At 33.7% G+C, this 15,802-nt stretch overlaps 2 protein-coding genes across 3 annotated transcripts in view; one reads left to right on the forward strand and one right to left on the reverse strand.

Moving 5' to 3' along the window:
- The window catches only part of LOC105339967 (tripartite motif-containing protein 3-like), a 314,106-nt gene that overhangs the window by 125,396 nt on the left and 172,908 nt on the right, over window positions 1–15,802 (forward strand). The gene's annotated exons all lie outside the window — the stretch shown is intronic.
- Window positions 1–15,802, reverse strand: part of LOC105345309 (RNA helicase Mov10l1) — a 29,236-nt gene that overhangs the window by 11,215 nt on the left and 2,219 nt on the right. Inside the window, exons 1-12 of one of the 2 annotated variants that reach the window (XM_066081768.1) lie at window positions 14,966–15,071; window positions 10,720–10,855; window positions 9,207–9,858; window positions 8,464–8,678; window positions 7,754–7,874; window positions 7,335–7,547; window positions 6,493–6,616; window positions 6,264–6,362; window positions 4,092–4,238; window positions 3,386–3,477; window positions 3,159–3,217; window positions 2,445–2,663 (exon numbers count right to left, since the gene is read on the reverse strand). In XM_066081768.1, coding sequence (XP_065937840.1) covers window positions 2,445–2,663; window positions 3,159–3,217; window positions 3,386–3,477; window positions 4,092–4,238; window positions 6,264–6,362; window positions 6,493–6,616; window positions 7,335–7,547; window positions 7,754–7,874; window positions 8,464–8,678; window positions 9,207–9,858; window positions 10,720–10,819 — 2,041 coding nt within the window. In that variant the 5' untranslated portion in view covers window positions 10,820–10,855; window positions 14,966–15,071. Of the gene's footprint in view, window positions 1–2,444; window positions 2,664–3,158; window positions 3,218–3,385; window positions 3,478–4,091; window positions 4,239–6,263; window positions 6,363–6,492; window positions 6,617–7,334; window positions 7,548–7,753; window positions 7,875–8,463; window positions 8,679–9,206; window positions 9,859–10,719; window positions 10,856–14,965; window positions 15,072–15,802 lie in introns of those variants that run through there. The other variant, XM_066081769.1, reaches the window with a different exon arrangement.

Genomic DNA, 15,802 nt, shown 5'->3' on the forward strand with positions numbered 1-15,802 from the left:
TATTTTATTTCAATAATGGTTGTAATGAACCACATCCTCAACCACAATTGAAATAAATTATTTCAATAGTGGTTGTAATGAAATGCATACCTAACCACTATTGAAATAATTTATTTCAACAGTGGTTATAATGAAACGCATATCCAACCACTTTTGAAATAATTTATTTCATTCAATATTGGTCTTAATGAAGTACATCCCCAACCATCATTGCAATTATTTAGGGGCATGGTCATGAATTTGGTCAAATGTTGTTTCTCTGTTTTTATTATTTACAATGCTTTAGGAATGCATTTGTAATAATCAAAGGAAATTTGGGTGCCAGGCGATGAGTTTTAAGCAAGATACAGGACCAACAAATCTTCGTCATGTAAACAAGGCTCGTGCCCTGTTTTTGTTTGCATAGGTTCAATATACCTGTAAAAAATCTTTTTCCAGCTTATATGTCTATCTTCTTATTCATTTAAAGCATAAATAAACAGTTCCTTACGATTAACATATTCATTTGAGGTCTAAAACTGGAATTTTCACTTCAACATTCAAAATGTAAACAAAAGCTTTATTACATAGCAAAGAATTGTAAGCTCTGGAACTCGCTTATAACTCAAAAAATGACTCTCAAATTTTGGTTGCCTATCAAAATTACCTTACTGAAGCATTGTAAACATTAAAATCGAAAAAATAATTTTGACCAAAATTGTGACCATGCCCCTTTAATAGCAATATTCATTATTACATAAATCTATAATGATATATGAGCTATAAATTATTTTTTAATATGCAGGGTTTTTGAATAGAAGTTCTGGCAATTTACAACGTTGTCTTCTAGTACAAATAATTTACAATTTCCATAAAACATGATATATCTATAGGAAGAGAAAGGTAAAGAAAAAAATAAAACAATTCTATATGTTAATCTGCGAGGACTGGTTATTTCTGCACAACAGTGAAAATCCTAAAATAAGTACATTTACATCATAGTCTTCATTACTATTACCATAAAATATGCAAGTCTTTAATACCTTAATTGTGAATTAGAATTGTTTGTTAAATAAAAAAAAAATGTATATGCATGTTTATCTGTGAGAATAGGTTATTTACTTCTTCACAGCAGTGAAAATTGTACCATAATTGTGTATTTGATATTATTCGTTAGATTTCTTGCATTTCAAAATAGTATGTAAACATGATATACAACTTCTTTCTTTCCAAATGTGTTACATAATACTGATTACATAGTTATGATTATAAGTAATTCATTCCCATCTACCATTTAAAAAAAAGAAATTTAATAGAAGTTAAACTTTAATGGTGTCTGTAAAGTAGTTCTTATCATGAAATACATCCCCAACGTCTATTAAATCATTACTTCAATAGTAGTTGTATTTCAATAGTGGTTGCAGAGTGATTTTTCTAACGAAATACGTCCCCAACCACTATTGAAATAATTTATTTCAATAGTGGTTTTATTTCAATAGTGATTGCAAGGTGATTTTTCTAATGAAATACATTCCCAACCACTATTGAAATAATTTATTTCAATAGTGGTTTTATTTCAATAGTGGTTGCAACAATGCTTTTCAATCAAATCTTTGTAATTGATAAATTTTCCAACACCCGAATAACCTGTCAGTCCAACACAAGAAAGTGCATGATTCATCGGAAATTGTTAAAACAAAAATTGACCGCACGACAAGTCAACAGGTGGCAGATTATGTAATGGTGAGAACTGTTTCGATGCAGGTATTCAAATACATGAGAATTAAATAAAGAATGAAGCATTTTGAGAGAATAAAATTGTGACTCTGTAAGTGTAACCATACAACGCGCATTACAAACGATATTGGCAGTCTTACTCCCGTGGTACCCAGAGTCACGGCCTGGAAAAAAAATTGGGGTGAAGTATAATACGCAACCCTCACAATTTATCTAATTTTTGGCGAAAAAAATAAATGCTTATTTATTAATTAAAAGACTTAACGGTAAAAACTGAAATGAGTTGTTAGTTTGGATTTATATTCACAGTTGTTATATCAATAGCAGCGACACGAAAATTGATCTATAATCGAGCAGTAATTATCCCATGTTAGGCCGATCGATAAGTGGACGGATTACGAGAGATAACTCTCACTAATTATAAGCAGTTTTCATTCTGGCCAGTTTACAGAATAGACAAGATCCAGATTGCACAACATTTCTTAAACATAAAATGATAGGAAAATGTGAAGGGACTGAAAAAGTTCGACAGATTGGACAACATGCCCGAATGCACAACATCCGGATTCAACAAGTTTTACTGTATACTACATCTGCCAGTAAATAGGACTTACACAACTTGGGAAAACGGAAAAATGGATCATTTCAAAGACAGGCAATGCACATCAGCTGAAAAAAATTCAATAAACACTTTCTAAATCTAACAGAGTTCAATCTTTCCCAATTACCTGGTGGACCAAACAGTACGTAAGGTATGGGGCGGGACTGTCCATGTAAGATCCGGGTCACGGCCTCCTTCTGCCTTGTGTTGAGTTTAGAGTTGAAGAACTGCAAGGCTCCATCTCCCATGCACTGTCCATTGGTGACACTTGGGCTGGTCAGTGATCTACTGCTGGGGGTCCTCTGTAGTTGCGAATGTTTTGGGGAGACATAGGAGGGGAATAAAACTGAAAGTAGGTCACAGGCATCAAAGTAAAAATTCCTAGCAAACCCAATATCATAATTATTATATTATATGATATCTAATATACTGAACAAATTTGGAAATTGGTATGATGGCAATTTTTATAAATGGCTCATGTTCTCTAGGTACACAATTTAAAGCATTTGGACTGTGCATCAAAAGAGGAGTGAATTTGACCTTTGACCTCTATCAATAACCTTGACCCTATAACTGACCTTGCTCTCTGACCTTTCTCTAAAGCAAATAGGGTTCCAAACAGATGGAGATGGATGGTAGAAAGATGATAGATGAACAGACAGAAAAAAACTGAAAAACATTCATGTCTCTGACAATAATAGGACATGTACCTTACTTGTTGAGTCCAATAATTTTAAAAGCTAATTCCTTTAGATTCTAAATAAATTTTTACTTACAAAATAGATTTAAAATTATGGTGTTTTTTCTTTGGTCAGCAATGACTGTACCATAAATGAATTACCATTTTCCTCCAAATTTCCAGCAAACTGCACCGCTTGGTGACACCTTCTGACTGAAGATCTACAGACAAATTTGTTCCATTTCCATTATTCAAATTATCATTGAATTATTAGCTGATATGGTAATAGGTATGGAAACTAGCATTTTGAATTTCAACAACAAAATATCACTAACAAGGTACTTAATTTTAGAAATAAAAGACTTCTTTGGAAAAAAAATTAAATTCACCTGTTAAAGGTAAATTGCGCGTCATAATCCTTTCCATTGTACCGCAAGTGAAAGTCGTTATTAAACTTGAGAAGAACCTCCTCACTCAAAACCTAAAGATAAACATTAAATGTAATGATAATACATGCTTATAAATCGTACTGTTTGTTAAATTGACAAAAGCATTCATGAATCGAACTAATGCACATGATAACTGCATAACTGTCTTATGTGGATTAATGATTTCTCGGTGCTGCTGTAAATATCAACGTACTGTAAACTTCTTTAATCGAGGGGAGGGGGCAGTGGTAGTGCAATATATCTTAGATTGATAAAGGGTAGGGTGAGTTTTTATTACAGCCTGTTACAAAGAAAAAAAATACTGTAACTTCCTTATTTTACCCGAGTACTTACCAGTAAATAATTCCGCAATTCAACTGTTTTGCATTAAATTGCGAAAATATAAAATTGAGAATCCAAAATAGTTCTACTAAGTTTAAATCTGTCTGAAAAATAACATTAAGATTTTAAAATCTGCGAGATGAAATTCTCACAATTTTACGTGGATACTAATTCCTTGCCTTTAATTAGAAATCTACAGTACTCTAAATTTTCACTAGCTAATGATTTACACCTTCTCCTGACAAACAGGCAAATATAAAAAGAATATAAAGAAGGGTTCTACGTGTATATATAGGAAATACATATTTTCCTTGCATTTTAATACCTCATGTACATATCCTTCATACACAGGACCTTGTGGGTCACAGGGGTCAGAGAGCATGACCTTGTCTCCTAGCAATACAGAAGGTCGACCTTCAGCCAAACCTGGAACTCCTAGTCCCAAGAACTCTCCTACAGGTCTCATAGTAACCTAATATACAGAAAATAAAGAGCTTGTAAGATTTGATTAAAAACATATAGTTATACATACATTAATCCGGTGAATATAATACGCACTTTTTCCCCAGCATTTTTTCCGTGAGAAAGGGGTGCGTATTATACATCCCTATAGGATTTGGACATATTTTTTCCCTAGCTGAAGCACGGGGTATCATACTGCCGTATTATTATTACCTATGCTGTTCACAGACAGGACCGATACCCCGCTATACATCGTAACATTCCTTCATTGTCACATATATATTATTATTTAACCCTTAGGAAATCATTACTATAGCAATCCATGTAATTAAAGAAAATGTACACTTTAAGGTAACTCCGTACCTATAAAATCATAGGTTCAAAGTTAAAAACTATACTTTTTTTTAACTTATTGGACTTGAATATCATCCAAAAAAAATAAAATATATATGTATCCATACTATTTAAGCTGTAAGGTAATAAAAACCAAAGGCTGAAATTATCATCTGAAAATCACACTTTTTTTGTTTAAAAATTAAATATAAGTGGATGGATACTTGTTTGTCTATTTAAATTTTTTTGCTTACTTTGCCAGAAAACTAAAATTAATAAAAAAAAAGAAAATAAATTGTTTACATTAGAAAAATTATAGTATTTAGATATATCACTTAGAAAAAAGTAGAAAAGAGTTATTTCCCTTTGTCATTATTGAATTATGTCGAATATAAGGATGAAAAACGCTTATTAAATATCTCCAAGTAAACAATGATTTGAGTTTTTGATGTGCACCTATCATAACATAGAAATTACAAATCTGTTTGCAAGAATTTTAATGAATTTATGGTTTATGTAAAATGTATGACGTCACAGGAGGGTTGATTTACTTTAAGTCTGTAAATAAATAAACTGTTTCAAAATGGCCTTTAAAAATTGATTTGAACTGCCTATTCTTTATCTCCGTGTACGCCGCCATTACAGCTGTTATTAATAGAATGCAGACTTGGATGGCCACGTGCTATTTGTACCCGATCTTTGAAAACAGCTTACACATCATTTGGCTCATTTTTAACCATTTTCATGTAATGCTAATTAATTTATTGCAAATAATTATGAATATAAATAATTCTATAACCTCTTCCTTTAATTGAAGCCATTGAAACAGCTGTGCTCCCCCTCCGCTAACGCTTGACACCTTGGGTATCTCAGACACCCCCCTTAGGCTATGTGTACTATACACAACACAACTATTTGTGCATATATTTTATTATGTTTCAGGCCTCTAATTGATCACTTTGATCGGAGTCATTTAAGAATTTAATTAGGTCCGTTACCTCCATACCTGTACATCATCCGTTTTTCACTTCACAGGGATTGTAATGACTAAACAATCATATAAGTAGTTGATTTTATTTACGGTAGAATATTTAATGCTAGGTCTATTTAAAACATTGATTATGAATTAAAGATATTACCGTGATGTATAAGTTACAATAAATCCGTATCTAAGAAAATATTATGTTTTTCTTATTTGCGGTAGCGTATTCCCGCGATGAAGTTTCAAGCGTGCATACAAAGTATAACTGATTTGTTGATTCTCAGGATTTCCGTTTGGTCAATTTTTTTGATGCGTATTATACATCCCAACAAGCTTTTTTTCACCATTTTCAGGCCCAAAGTGGGGGGGGGGGTGCGTATTGTACACTACTGCGTATTATATTCACCGGATTACGGTAGTTATACATGCATGTATACAATACGTGTAGTCCTTATGCATCTTGAATTATGACTATGTCAAAAATTATTTCAGTTTTTCATGGAAAAATTGGGATATTCCAAAGTACTTTGTAATATAAAATGATTAAAACTTATCCAATCAAACCAAAACATTGCATTTACATTTGTAACTAAAAGTTTCACTAATTACAAAATATATTGTAGTAACAAGTTTGAATGATAAGGTTGAAGTGAGAGATGTGCAGCAACAGAGACAGAAAGACAGATTGACAAAGAAAGATAGATGGACAGACAAACTGACCCTGCTCAGGTCAAATTCTCTGATGTCAATGTCCATCTGGATCTCCTCCAGGTGTAGAAGCGTCTTCATCCTTTTCACATAGTTCTCTGGAGTAAGCTCCTGCCAAAAAAATAGTCATATGAACTTAATCTATTTATTGTACTTCTAACAACTGCTATTGAAAATTATTTTTCGAAGATTCCGTTGGCTGGGTCATGAAAAAGAAAGTCATGAACTTTATGTAATCTACCTGTGTTAGCTCTGGACAGATCTCCAGTAGTGGGTCTCCATTCAGAATACATTCCCTCAGCAACGGCGGCACGGGGTACTGAGGCAGGCGGTTGGGCAATTTTAAGACATGGGTCCGGCCATTCCTATGAAGACATTCATTTAATGATTTTTAGATACATGCATTAGTTTTGTCAAAACAGATCCTCAACTGATCCGTTATTCAATGCAAAAAGTTTGTTTATAGTTGAGGGTTGTTTACTATACATAAATATACCTTCAAGCATAGCTAGGCTAGTTATTAATTAATCTAAATTATAATATCCATGACCTTGAATTCTATGAATGATCTTGAACTTTACCAGTCATTGACCTTTGACCTTGATATGTTAGATAAAATGAGAAATTCAACTATAAGGAGATAGGGTAATTAGAAACAGCCTGATCAAAATAGAGACAAAAATAAGATGCCATTGAAAACAATATGTTACTGAAAATACAAAGTCCAATGAAGGCAATTAAATTTTGCACTGAACTTTAACAATACCAAATATAAAGTTCCTGTCTTTTATAGTTGAAAATATAATAAACTAATGACAAAGTTTAAGAAGCAGATAAGGACTTAACAAAAACATTATACATGTAATGTCACCCTCTTGGGAACATATACCATCACAACCTTGAACTCTGAGTAAAATTCACCATTGGTCTTACAAATAAATACATTTTTGTACAAGTTATAAAAGTAAGATCAAAACATTTGTGCTCTGTCAAGTATTATTACAAACTTTAACCAACATTTTTCAAGTACAATGTTATTATGTATCACTTGGGTAAATTGTAAATATAGGTCAGTGATCTTACCTTTGAGGTCGTTCACCTGGAACGACCCAGTTTTGACCTGAAGCTGCAGAGGCTCTGTACTTGGTGAATGAGGACATCTTCTCTCCTCTTCTATAGGCCGGTCCAATGGTTACCATGGAATGATATGGGTCAGTGATTTCTGCAGTGATGTAACGTCCAATCTGGAAATTTTCAAACGTCACAACTAGCAGCTGTTTGTCTAAACCTGGAAAACTGAAACAAAGATTACACTGCCATTATTTTTACAAACAAAGGAAATATTTTTCTCTGCAAAAACAGAAAAGTAAGACTTTTATCTACATTCAGTAACCATTTTAAATTTGTAAATTAACGGCTTTTATATCCCATGATTACATGAAACACAATTAAGGCTGAAAAGCAGTATTAGGAACTAGTGTAAAATAAGGAGTCTACAGTACCTTGCCTCCAATGAGAGATTAATGTACAGTGACATCGCTGGATACAGAGTTATCTTTCCCTTGATGACCTCCACATTCCCCTTCTTCATCATGGCCGCATGTTCATTTAAGTATTTAACACCTGTCAATTCATTACACTTGACAATGCATTGTAAAAACATAACCATTTAAATGTGCATCATTCTATCAGAAGACATGATTGGTCAAATACCGGTACACCAATATCTATGACACTGAGCAGAATTCATTCCAAAATATGATCTTTTAAAAAAAAATTATCCTCTGACATATGAAATTGCGGGTTTGCATATTTACTGGAAACGCATGATAAGTTTTGACTGACAGTGTGCTTACTGACCTGGAGTCAACTCACTGAAATTTTCCAAGTTACATAAATAATTCGAATTAGTTCCTACACACTTTCAAAATGGCAATCTCACTACTCATTTGGATGCTTAAATACAGTACTTGATAACAATTAATATATACAGTCCTAAAAATCAAAGAATTCTCAGTGACAAGGAATGATTTTATTTGTATATGAAAAATGTGAATATTCATGAGGCGACCGAGAAAACTTCAGCAGCCTTGCCAATTAACTGCAGGGAATCTATACTGCCTTGCAAAACTTTTCATGAGTTTGTTACCATTATTGACATGTCACTGAAATTTTTTTTTATTTCATTTACATAAGGAGTGCGAATACAAACCTTGCACCTTGATTTGTGTACACTCCGCTGGAAGGTGGGCTCTGAGGAATACTTGATTTGTCTCCCCTTTGTTCTGTATCCACACTGTCAGCTTTTTCCTACCCCCTAGATCAACCTTTCCAAAATCAGTCTCAGTGGATACATGAATGCCATTCTTGTTTTTCTGTAGATCATCTAGGAATGTTGATTTAAGGGGACCAGAAAAGGCGGAAACACTGAAAGAAGATAAAGTTTGTACATAGTGGTAAAAGCTTGCTAAAATGTACATGAAATAACAGTTTGGATGGGGAATGGGGAGGGGGATACTGGGGTAGGCTATGCTCTTCAAGAATAACCTGACCAATATATATTAATTCATCATTCTTTCTGGATCTTAAAAGAAATGCAGGCAATTTCTTCTCATGTGAATTTCTATTTGAATCAATAAAATTTTGACAAAAGCAAGATACATACCTCTCTTTCGGGTTGACATTTTAAAAAATACCAGGAAAACTCATGCAAAAAGCATTTGGTTCAAAAGAAAAGAGTTCCTTTTGAAAGTCTTGCAAGTCCTCAATAAGAAAAAGTTCAGGCTAAATATGGTTGAGAATAGGGGTTTAATGGTACTTCAACTGACTCATCAACCTATTCAGAGTGAGGCTAAAGGAACAGGGGGTAAAACAAAGTAAACACTTAACATGTACTTGCTAGCTTCTGTTAACCATAGAGGCAGAGAAAAAATCATATATATGACTTTTTTTTACCTCAGAGAAGGATCGACAATCACAGGTGATATGGAGATGGCCCTCCAGCTGCATTTTCCCTGAGTGCTCTCAATGACCACGGTCTGAACTCGGTCCCATTTCCTGGGTCGATACGACTCACGGCAGGCGGTCATCATGAAAAACGTGTCCCCGTCGATATACCCATGATCCTGTTGCACAGCCAATATCTGTCCCTCTTTCTGGAAGATCCTCAGGGGCTTGACACTGCTCCCTTCCAGCAAACCACTGACTCGCCTAACCTCCAGCGTGACGTAGTCTCCGACATGCGGAACGTAATCCTCCAGACTCACGTTCGAGAGACTAAACTGAATCTGACCATTAATGGTGCCGAATTCTCCGTTGAATTTCTCGACGATTCCAACCAAGGATTTATCTTTGAGACCATCCTCTTCCATCTCCCAGTTGGTTGCCACTGAAACATGAGTGGCCCTCCATCCAGATTTGATGTTCTCTCGTGTTGCAACATAGCTTATTTCTTCACCCACAGTCAGTCGTTTTTCAGACAAGACGGTTTGAAAAGAGAAAAAGATCTCACCATCAATGAGTCCGTAGTCATTGTAAATATGGGTGACCTTGCCATTAGAGTTCTTTGTTAAACCTTCTTCATCATCTTCATCTGAGCTTTCGAGATCTATATTACAAAATTAATTGTTAAGATAGTTCAAAAGGGTATTTCAAAGTGTTTTATAAAAAATTAGGTCAGATTATACAGGCAGCAAACTATATAGTTGCATGTTGCATAGCTAGACTGTGACATTTGTCAATGCAGTTTAAGACACTTTATTGAGAATTTATTGATTCTTATTACTGTAAATTTCTTATATTACGTGAGTACTTCATTCCGCGATCCCGCTGTTTTGTATCAAATTGCAAGAATATAAAACCACGAATGCCAAACTTTTATCCTTATTTTTTATAGACAAAGTATTCTCAAATCTCAAAAACTGATGGTGAGATTTTAAAATCTGCGAAGGGTGCTTCTCGCGATTTTATGCGGATATTAATTTCTTGTGTTTAACTAATAATCTACAGTAATTTTTTCTCATCTCCTATGCAATGCACAATAGAATTGTGTAGGTAATCAGATGATTCTTAAAAACCAGTCCAACTAACCCACTTCTAAGATTTGAAAATAGTAATTTTGATCATTAAGGCTTTATGCTACATATAGTACACAAAACTAATTTCCTTTTATTACTACATAATAGAAATTATAAACACAAGTGACTTACTGAATCAAATTGTATTAATTGGTACATGTAATATGAAATGCCCAGAGAGTAAACTTTTATAAAGCATGTATTACATTGGAGAAATAGGGTATGGCTATAACAACAGGAGCCAGTAACATCAGATAAATAATTTTGAATCATCCCCAAACAATACACCCAAAAAATGAAAGATGATGCTTATTAAACATTAAATGGACAACTGTATTAACCCCAGATGCAGATATATAATTGTTTATATAAAATTGGCTCTTTATCATTACCTCTTTCTTGCTGAGATTTTTCTGAGTCCACATCAGCCTCTTGAGTGTCTTCCTCTTCATTCAAGAAAAAGCTCAGTAACTTTGAAAAAGCTGTGAACATGATGTCACTTCATGTTGAGCAGCATGGTCAGTGATTCTGAAAAGATGTTACATACCAGTGCGTGGTACATGTAGTATGTTACATGTTTATACCCAAATAAATTGAAATAATTAGAAATGATCCAAGTGTAAAAGCAATTTTACAAGACTTGGAATTTTGATCGTTCTAAAGCCTTCTTGTGTCCTCTGTCAGATTAATAGAATCATTCATTATATACTCATGTGGGATAGTGAAATTTCACCGAGGGGACAAGATTCATGGTCTAGGACGAGGCTTTACCGAGTCTAAGATCGCGAATCTTTGCCTCGAGGTAGAATTTTACTATCCCACACGAGTTCATAATGAATGATTATTTTTCTTGCATTATTTTACATTAAAAAATGATGTCTGACAACTTTCTGTTATGACATTCAAAAGATTACTTTCGGCCTAATATCCTTCCGCGTGCTTCAAATAGTGCAAGTCAAAATGAGAGCATAGGACAGCTTTTTCAATAAAAATATGGTAAATTTTAATTAATTTAGCAAAACAATTACTTAATGAATAGTCTCAATCCATAGTTTTGCAATTTCCAACAGCAGACGTTTATTTACATTTTTTAAAAGCGCTGTATTAATACACAGTGTAAGACAGAAAAATCTCACACTGCTGTCTCACACTGGACAAACTTATCTCAAACCGGTTATATGTAATGCGAGAAAAAGTTAGAAGCATGCATCCCTGTAACCGAGCAACTAACATTTTTAAAAAATCTATATTCTCTAGACTGACGAAGGACAAAGTTCATTCATAGCCAATTGGTAATTAAGCTCTAATTCTCCAATTTAGTTGATTCTTAAAGTGCTATGTTTTGTTAAATAGCTTTATTGTAAATTGATTTGTTTTCTGTAGTTTATGTGAAATTTGATACCCCCTCCCCCCAAAAAATTCTCTAGTCATTTTACTTCTGATGATGTAGCATTAGCTTTCTTTGAAATTCTTTTATATACCCCTACAACTACGTAATGAAAAGCAGGCAAAGTTGCATATGGCGAGTCTTGATCAGCATGTGCACATTACATACTGGTACTTACCCGTAACTTTTTGAGGTTAAATAGCAAGGCTCTTTAATTACGAGAAAGCAGACTAACAAAAGTTGAGAGATAAATTCCATAAAATTTGTCTAAATTAAAAAAGTTTTGACATCAAATATTTCCAAAGAATGTGCGTACTTTTGTAAAGAGCAGTTTTTTATTAACATGTGAAGAACAACCCATCCGCCCACATTTTCTTTGATCCTGAGTTATACAGTCTTCGACTTTGACAGCTAGAGTATTAAATGAGTACATGTAAATAATACTCTGTCCAAAGATATCCTAGATTCACATTTTGCTTTATTACTCAAAATGTATAAATACCTCAGGATTCAAATCTGCTCATTCAAAAGTATGAAAAATTTCCAAGATTTCTCCTTCGAAATGCCTCTTCTAGCCTATCAGGTATCAATACATGGCTAAAAAAATATGTTTTACGGGATTTTGCACAGACCAGGATGATAACATTGAAAAACTGTGCTAGGTACTCCAAGTGACTTCTGAATGGAGAAATGATGTCAGCATTTCCCACTTTAAATCTCCCTAGATCTGTTTTCGCTCCTGTTGCTGAGTGAAAATGTGTCAATGAAGTTATCTTGGAATTTTTCCCTTTCATCAATTCCAATTGCACTTCCTTCACAGGTACATGTATGTGTATTTTAATTTTGTCCAAATGGGCTGCATGAACCAATGTATATCTTGGGACAGACTACAAGTGACTCCCTATTTTATGCGACTTTTCTTCTTTTGGAATGTTTAGGACATTGTATGTTGACATAAGACAGTCTAGATTGTATTTGAAGCTTTATACCATCATCTACTAGCTGACTTCTCTTAATGAATTTAAGAACCATGACTGGATATTCAATGTCAACTCAAAACACAGAACAATTCATATCGGTTGAAATGAAGCCAAATTAAAGCATTCACCCATACTATAGTCTGTCCCAAGTTATTGCTTCCATCACTTTTTGATGATTTTTAATAACAATACACACACACGTGAAAGAAATACAGTTGAAATCGATAAAAGGGTATATGTCCAAGATATCTTCATTGAACAATTATCATTTTTCACTTATAAAAGTTCACACTGTCAGGAACAAAAACAACGCGGCTATGTTAAGGCTGTCCGAAGCTAAATATATATCGAAAAATTATACTATTTTAATCATCGAAAAATACTTTAACCGAGCGAGTTTCTTTAAACTTTAATTACATAAATTAACACTGACATCAAACACTATATTTGATGTATTTTTGTGACGTCATATATTTTTCTTAAGCACGTGACGGGTGTATTCTAACACGGTAAATAATCTATAAAAATTGCATCGGCGCAAGTGAATGATGTCATTAAATCAAAAATATTTTTATGAAAAATCCTTTGATAAGTAATGTATTTTGCAGTTCTTGCTGGGGGTTCATATAAATATTTCGTTTATTTGAAATATTGTCAAAACATTTCGCACCGCCATCGAAATTAGGCACATTTTTACCTTTTAGGCTCGATTTACACAAAACCGGGTCAATCGGTAGGTTTCCCCCTGCAAGATTCACCCTGGTACTTATTTTCTCTCCCGATTTCACTTAAAATTTACCAAGATTGTTTTTATCTTTCACTTGCACCAAGCCGGTTTTTATATGCATATACATATCACCATTCATTAGATTACACGTATCAGAGGGAGTCTCAAAACCATTAGTTTATGAATAGTTACTTACCTATAACGAAGCTTTAAAACTGTTGATTTTTTTAATACTCCATATCGGTGATATTGAATTTAGTATCACTAGTATTTATAACAGTGTCTTTGTAAAGGAATGAAGCGGTTTTATATTATGCACAATGAATATCACTTATTACATTACGATACATTCTCTAAGAACGATCGAAAGGAATGCAGATCGTGACGTCAAAGTTAACTATGACGTCATATCTTATGAAGTACAGACAAGTGACTTTCTACATATTGCTGTGAAATTAATCGGGCAGCCTTATCATAGCCGGGAAATTTCTTACGGAGATATATTATGGGAAATGTTTACATCTTTTCTCCATTCGGAAGTACTCGGGACACCTTGTGCAATTTTTCAACATTATCATCTGGGCTTATTAATGGCTGATGCAATGCAAAATCCCTGTAGACTTTCTATTTTTGGATGTGTATTGAAACCTGAAGCGGTAGAGGGGGCGTTTCAAAACAGGGAATCTGGACATCATATCGGTGGATGAACGTATAGCTATCGAAATATTAAGCAAAAAGTGGTGGAAGGAAAAACTCGGGACAGAGTATATACTCTGGCCCAATATATCCTGGATTCACATTTGGCTTAATTGCTTGATATTTATAAATACCTCAGGATTCAAACGATGTTTATTCAAAAGTATGAAAAAATTTCCAAGATTTCTCAGTCAAAACGCCCCTGTTAGCTTATCATGTTTCAATACAATGCTAAAAAAGTGATGTCTACAGAGATTTTGTACTGCAGCAAGCCCGGATGATAACGTTGAAAAATTGTGTGATGTACATGTATTCTGATTGTATTCCGAAAGGAGAAAAGATGTAAACATTCCCCATAATAAATCTCTGTAAGAAATCTGTTTTCGTTCCTGTGAATTTTTCCAAGTGAAAGATGATAATGTGTCAATGAAATTATCGTGGAAAATATCCTTTTCAACTATTTCAATTGCACTTCTTTCACAGGTAAGTATATTTTTTATTAAAAATCGTCCAAATTTGCTGCATAAATATCTTGGGACAGACTATAGTCTATGTGGTATTTCTGATTTCTGGTGAATGGACGATTGTTCTCAATGATTCTGATTCAATATAGCAAAAACTCTACATTGACTTCAAATCCCTACTAATGATACCGATTAAAGGCATATGACAGTACATTACTCATAACTGTATAAGACCGTCAGCCAGTCGAAATTCAAACAACGTGTTTAAAAAAAAAACTCGTTATCTTTTATTTGAAAAACCACTAAAACTAGTACCATAAGCTGTGGTTTCACTACTCTTGTTGCAAAAAACAGTTCAGAACATGCATATAAATCGCTCTATACCTTAATTGCCACAGAAGTCAACAGACAACACTCAACAAGTTCGTCATACACATCAAGTTACTTTCACTTTCTCAATTTGGCGCCAAATCGAAAATTGCTAACTCGTGCTGTTTATTTTCGTAGTTCGTATACGCACTTCTATTTTGTTTTTCTCAATCTATTTAGAATTTTAAGTTATTGAAATAAAGTGAAGTGTTTACATGGTTTATTTACCAAAATAATTTGAAATAAATCACAAAAATACCACGATACATATGTTGGCGATACATGTGGACAAGGCGAAAATGCAAAAAAGTTTGATTAAAACAAGTGTCAGTTCTTCAGTGAAAATTAACATACACAATCAGTGAATATTTACATATGATTGTACAACAATGTGCTTATCGTACTACAATCTTGATTAAGTTATCTTTTTCATGAAAATGTCTCGCGAAATGCATCATGGACAAGGGTGTTTTGCCTGGAATCCTGGTTTGCTCCGAAATCTTCCGAGGGGGAATGTGCATCAGTGGGGGGAATGCCAACACGATACACAATATTAATCTGTTTTCTTCTAATCCTCATAACAATTATTCTATAAATGAAAAAAAAAAATGAACAATGAAAAATAAAAAGTTATCAACTGTTAACTTATACATGTATAATGATTAAGAAGTATATAGAAAAAGTAGCACTTTGGAGGAAAATGATTTTTTTACGGTTTAGTTCGGTAGATAACAAAAGCCTTCAGCAAAAAAAAAGAGGTCTGCGGTTCACAAACCCTCTATTCTATCCGCGGAGCTATGGTGATATTCAATCAAATCGATTCGACATTTACATATATACATTATAATCTTG

The sequence above is a fragment of the Magallana gigas genome, chromosome 4, assembly GCF_963853765.1.
Source record: "Magallana gigas chromosome 4, xbMagGiga1.1, whole genome shotgun sequence".
NCBI lineage: Eukaryota > Metazoa > Mollusca > Bivalvia > Ostreida > Ostreidae > Magallana > Magallana gigas.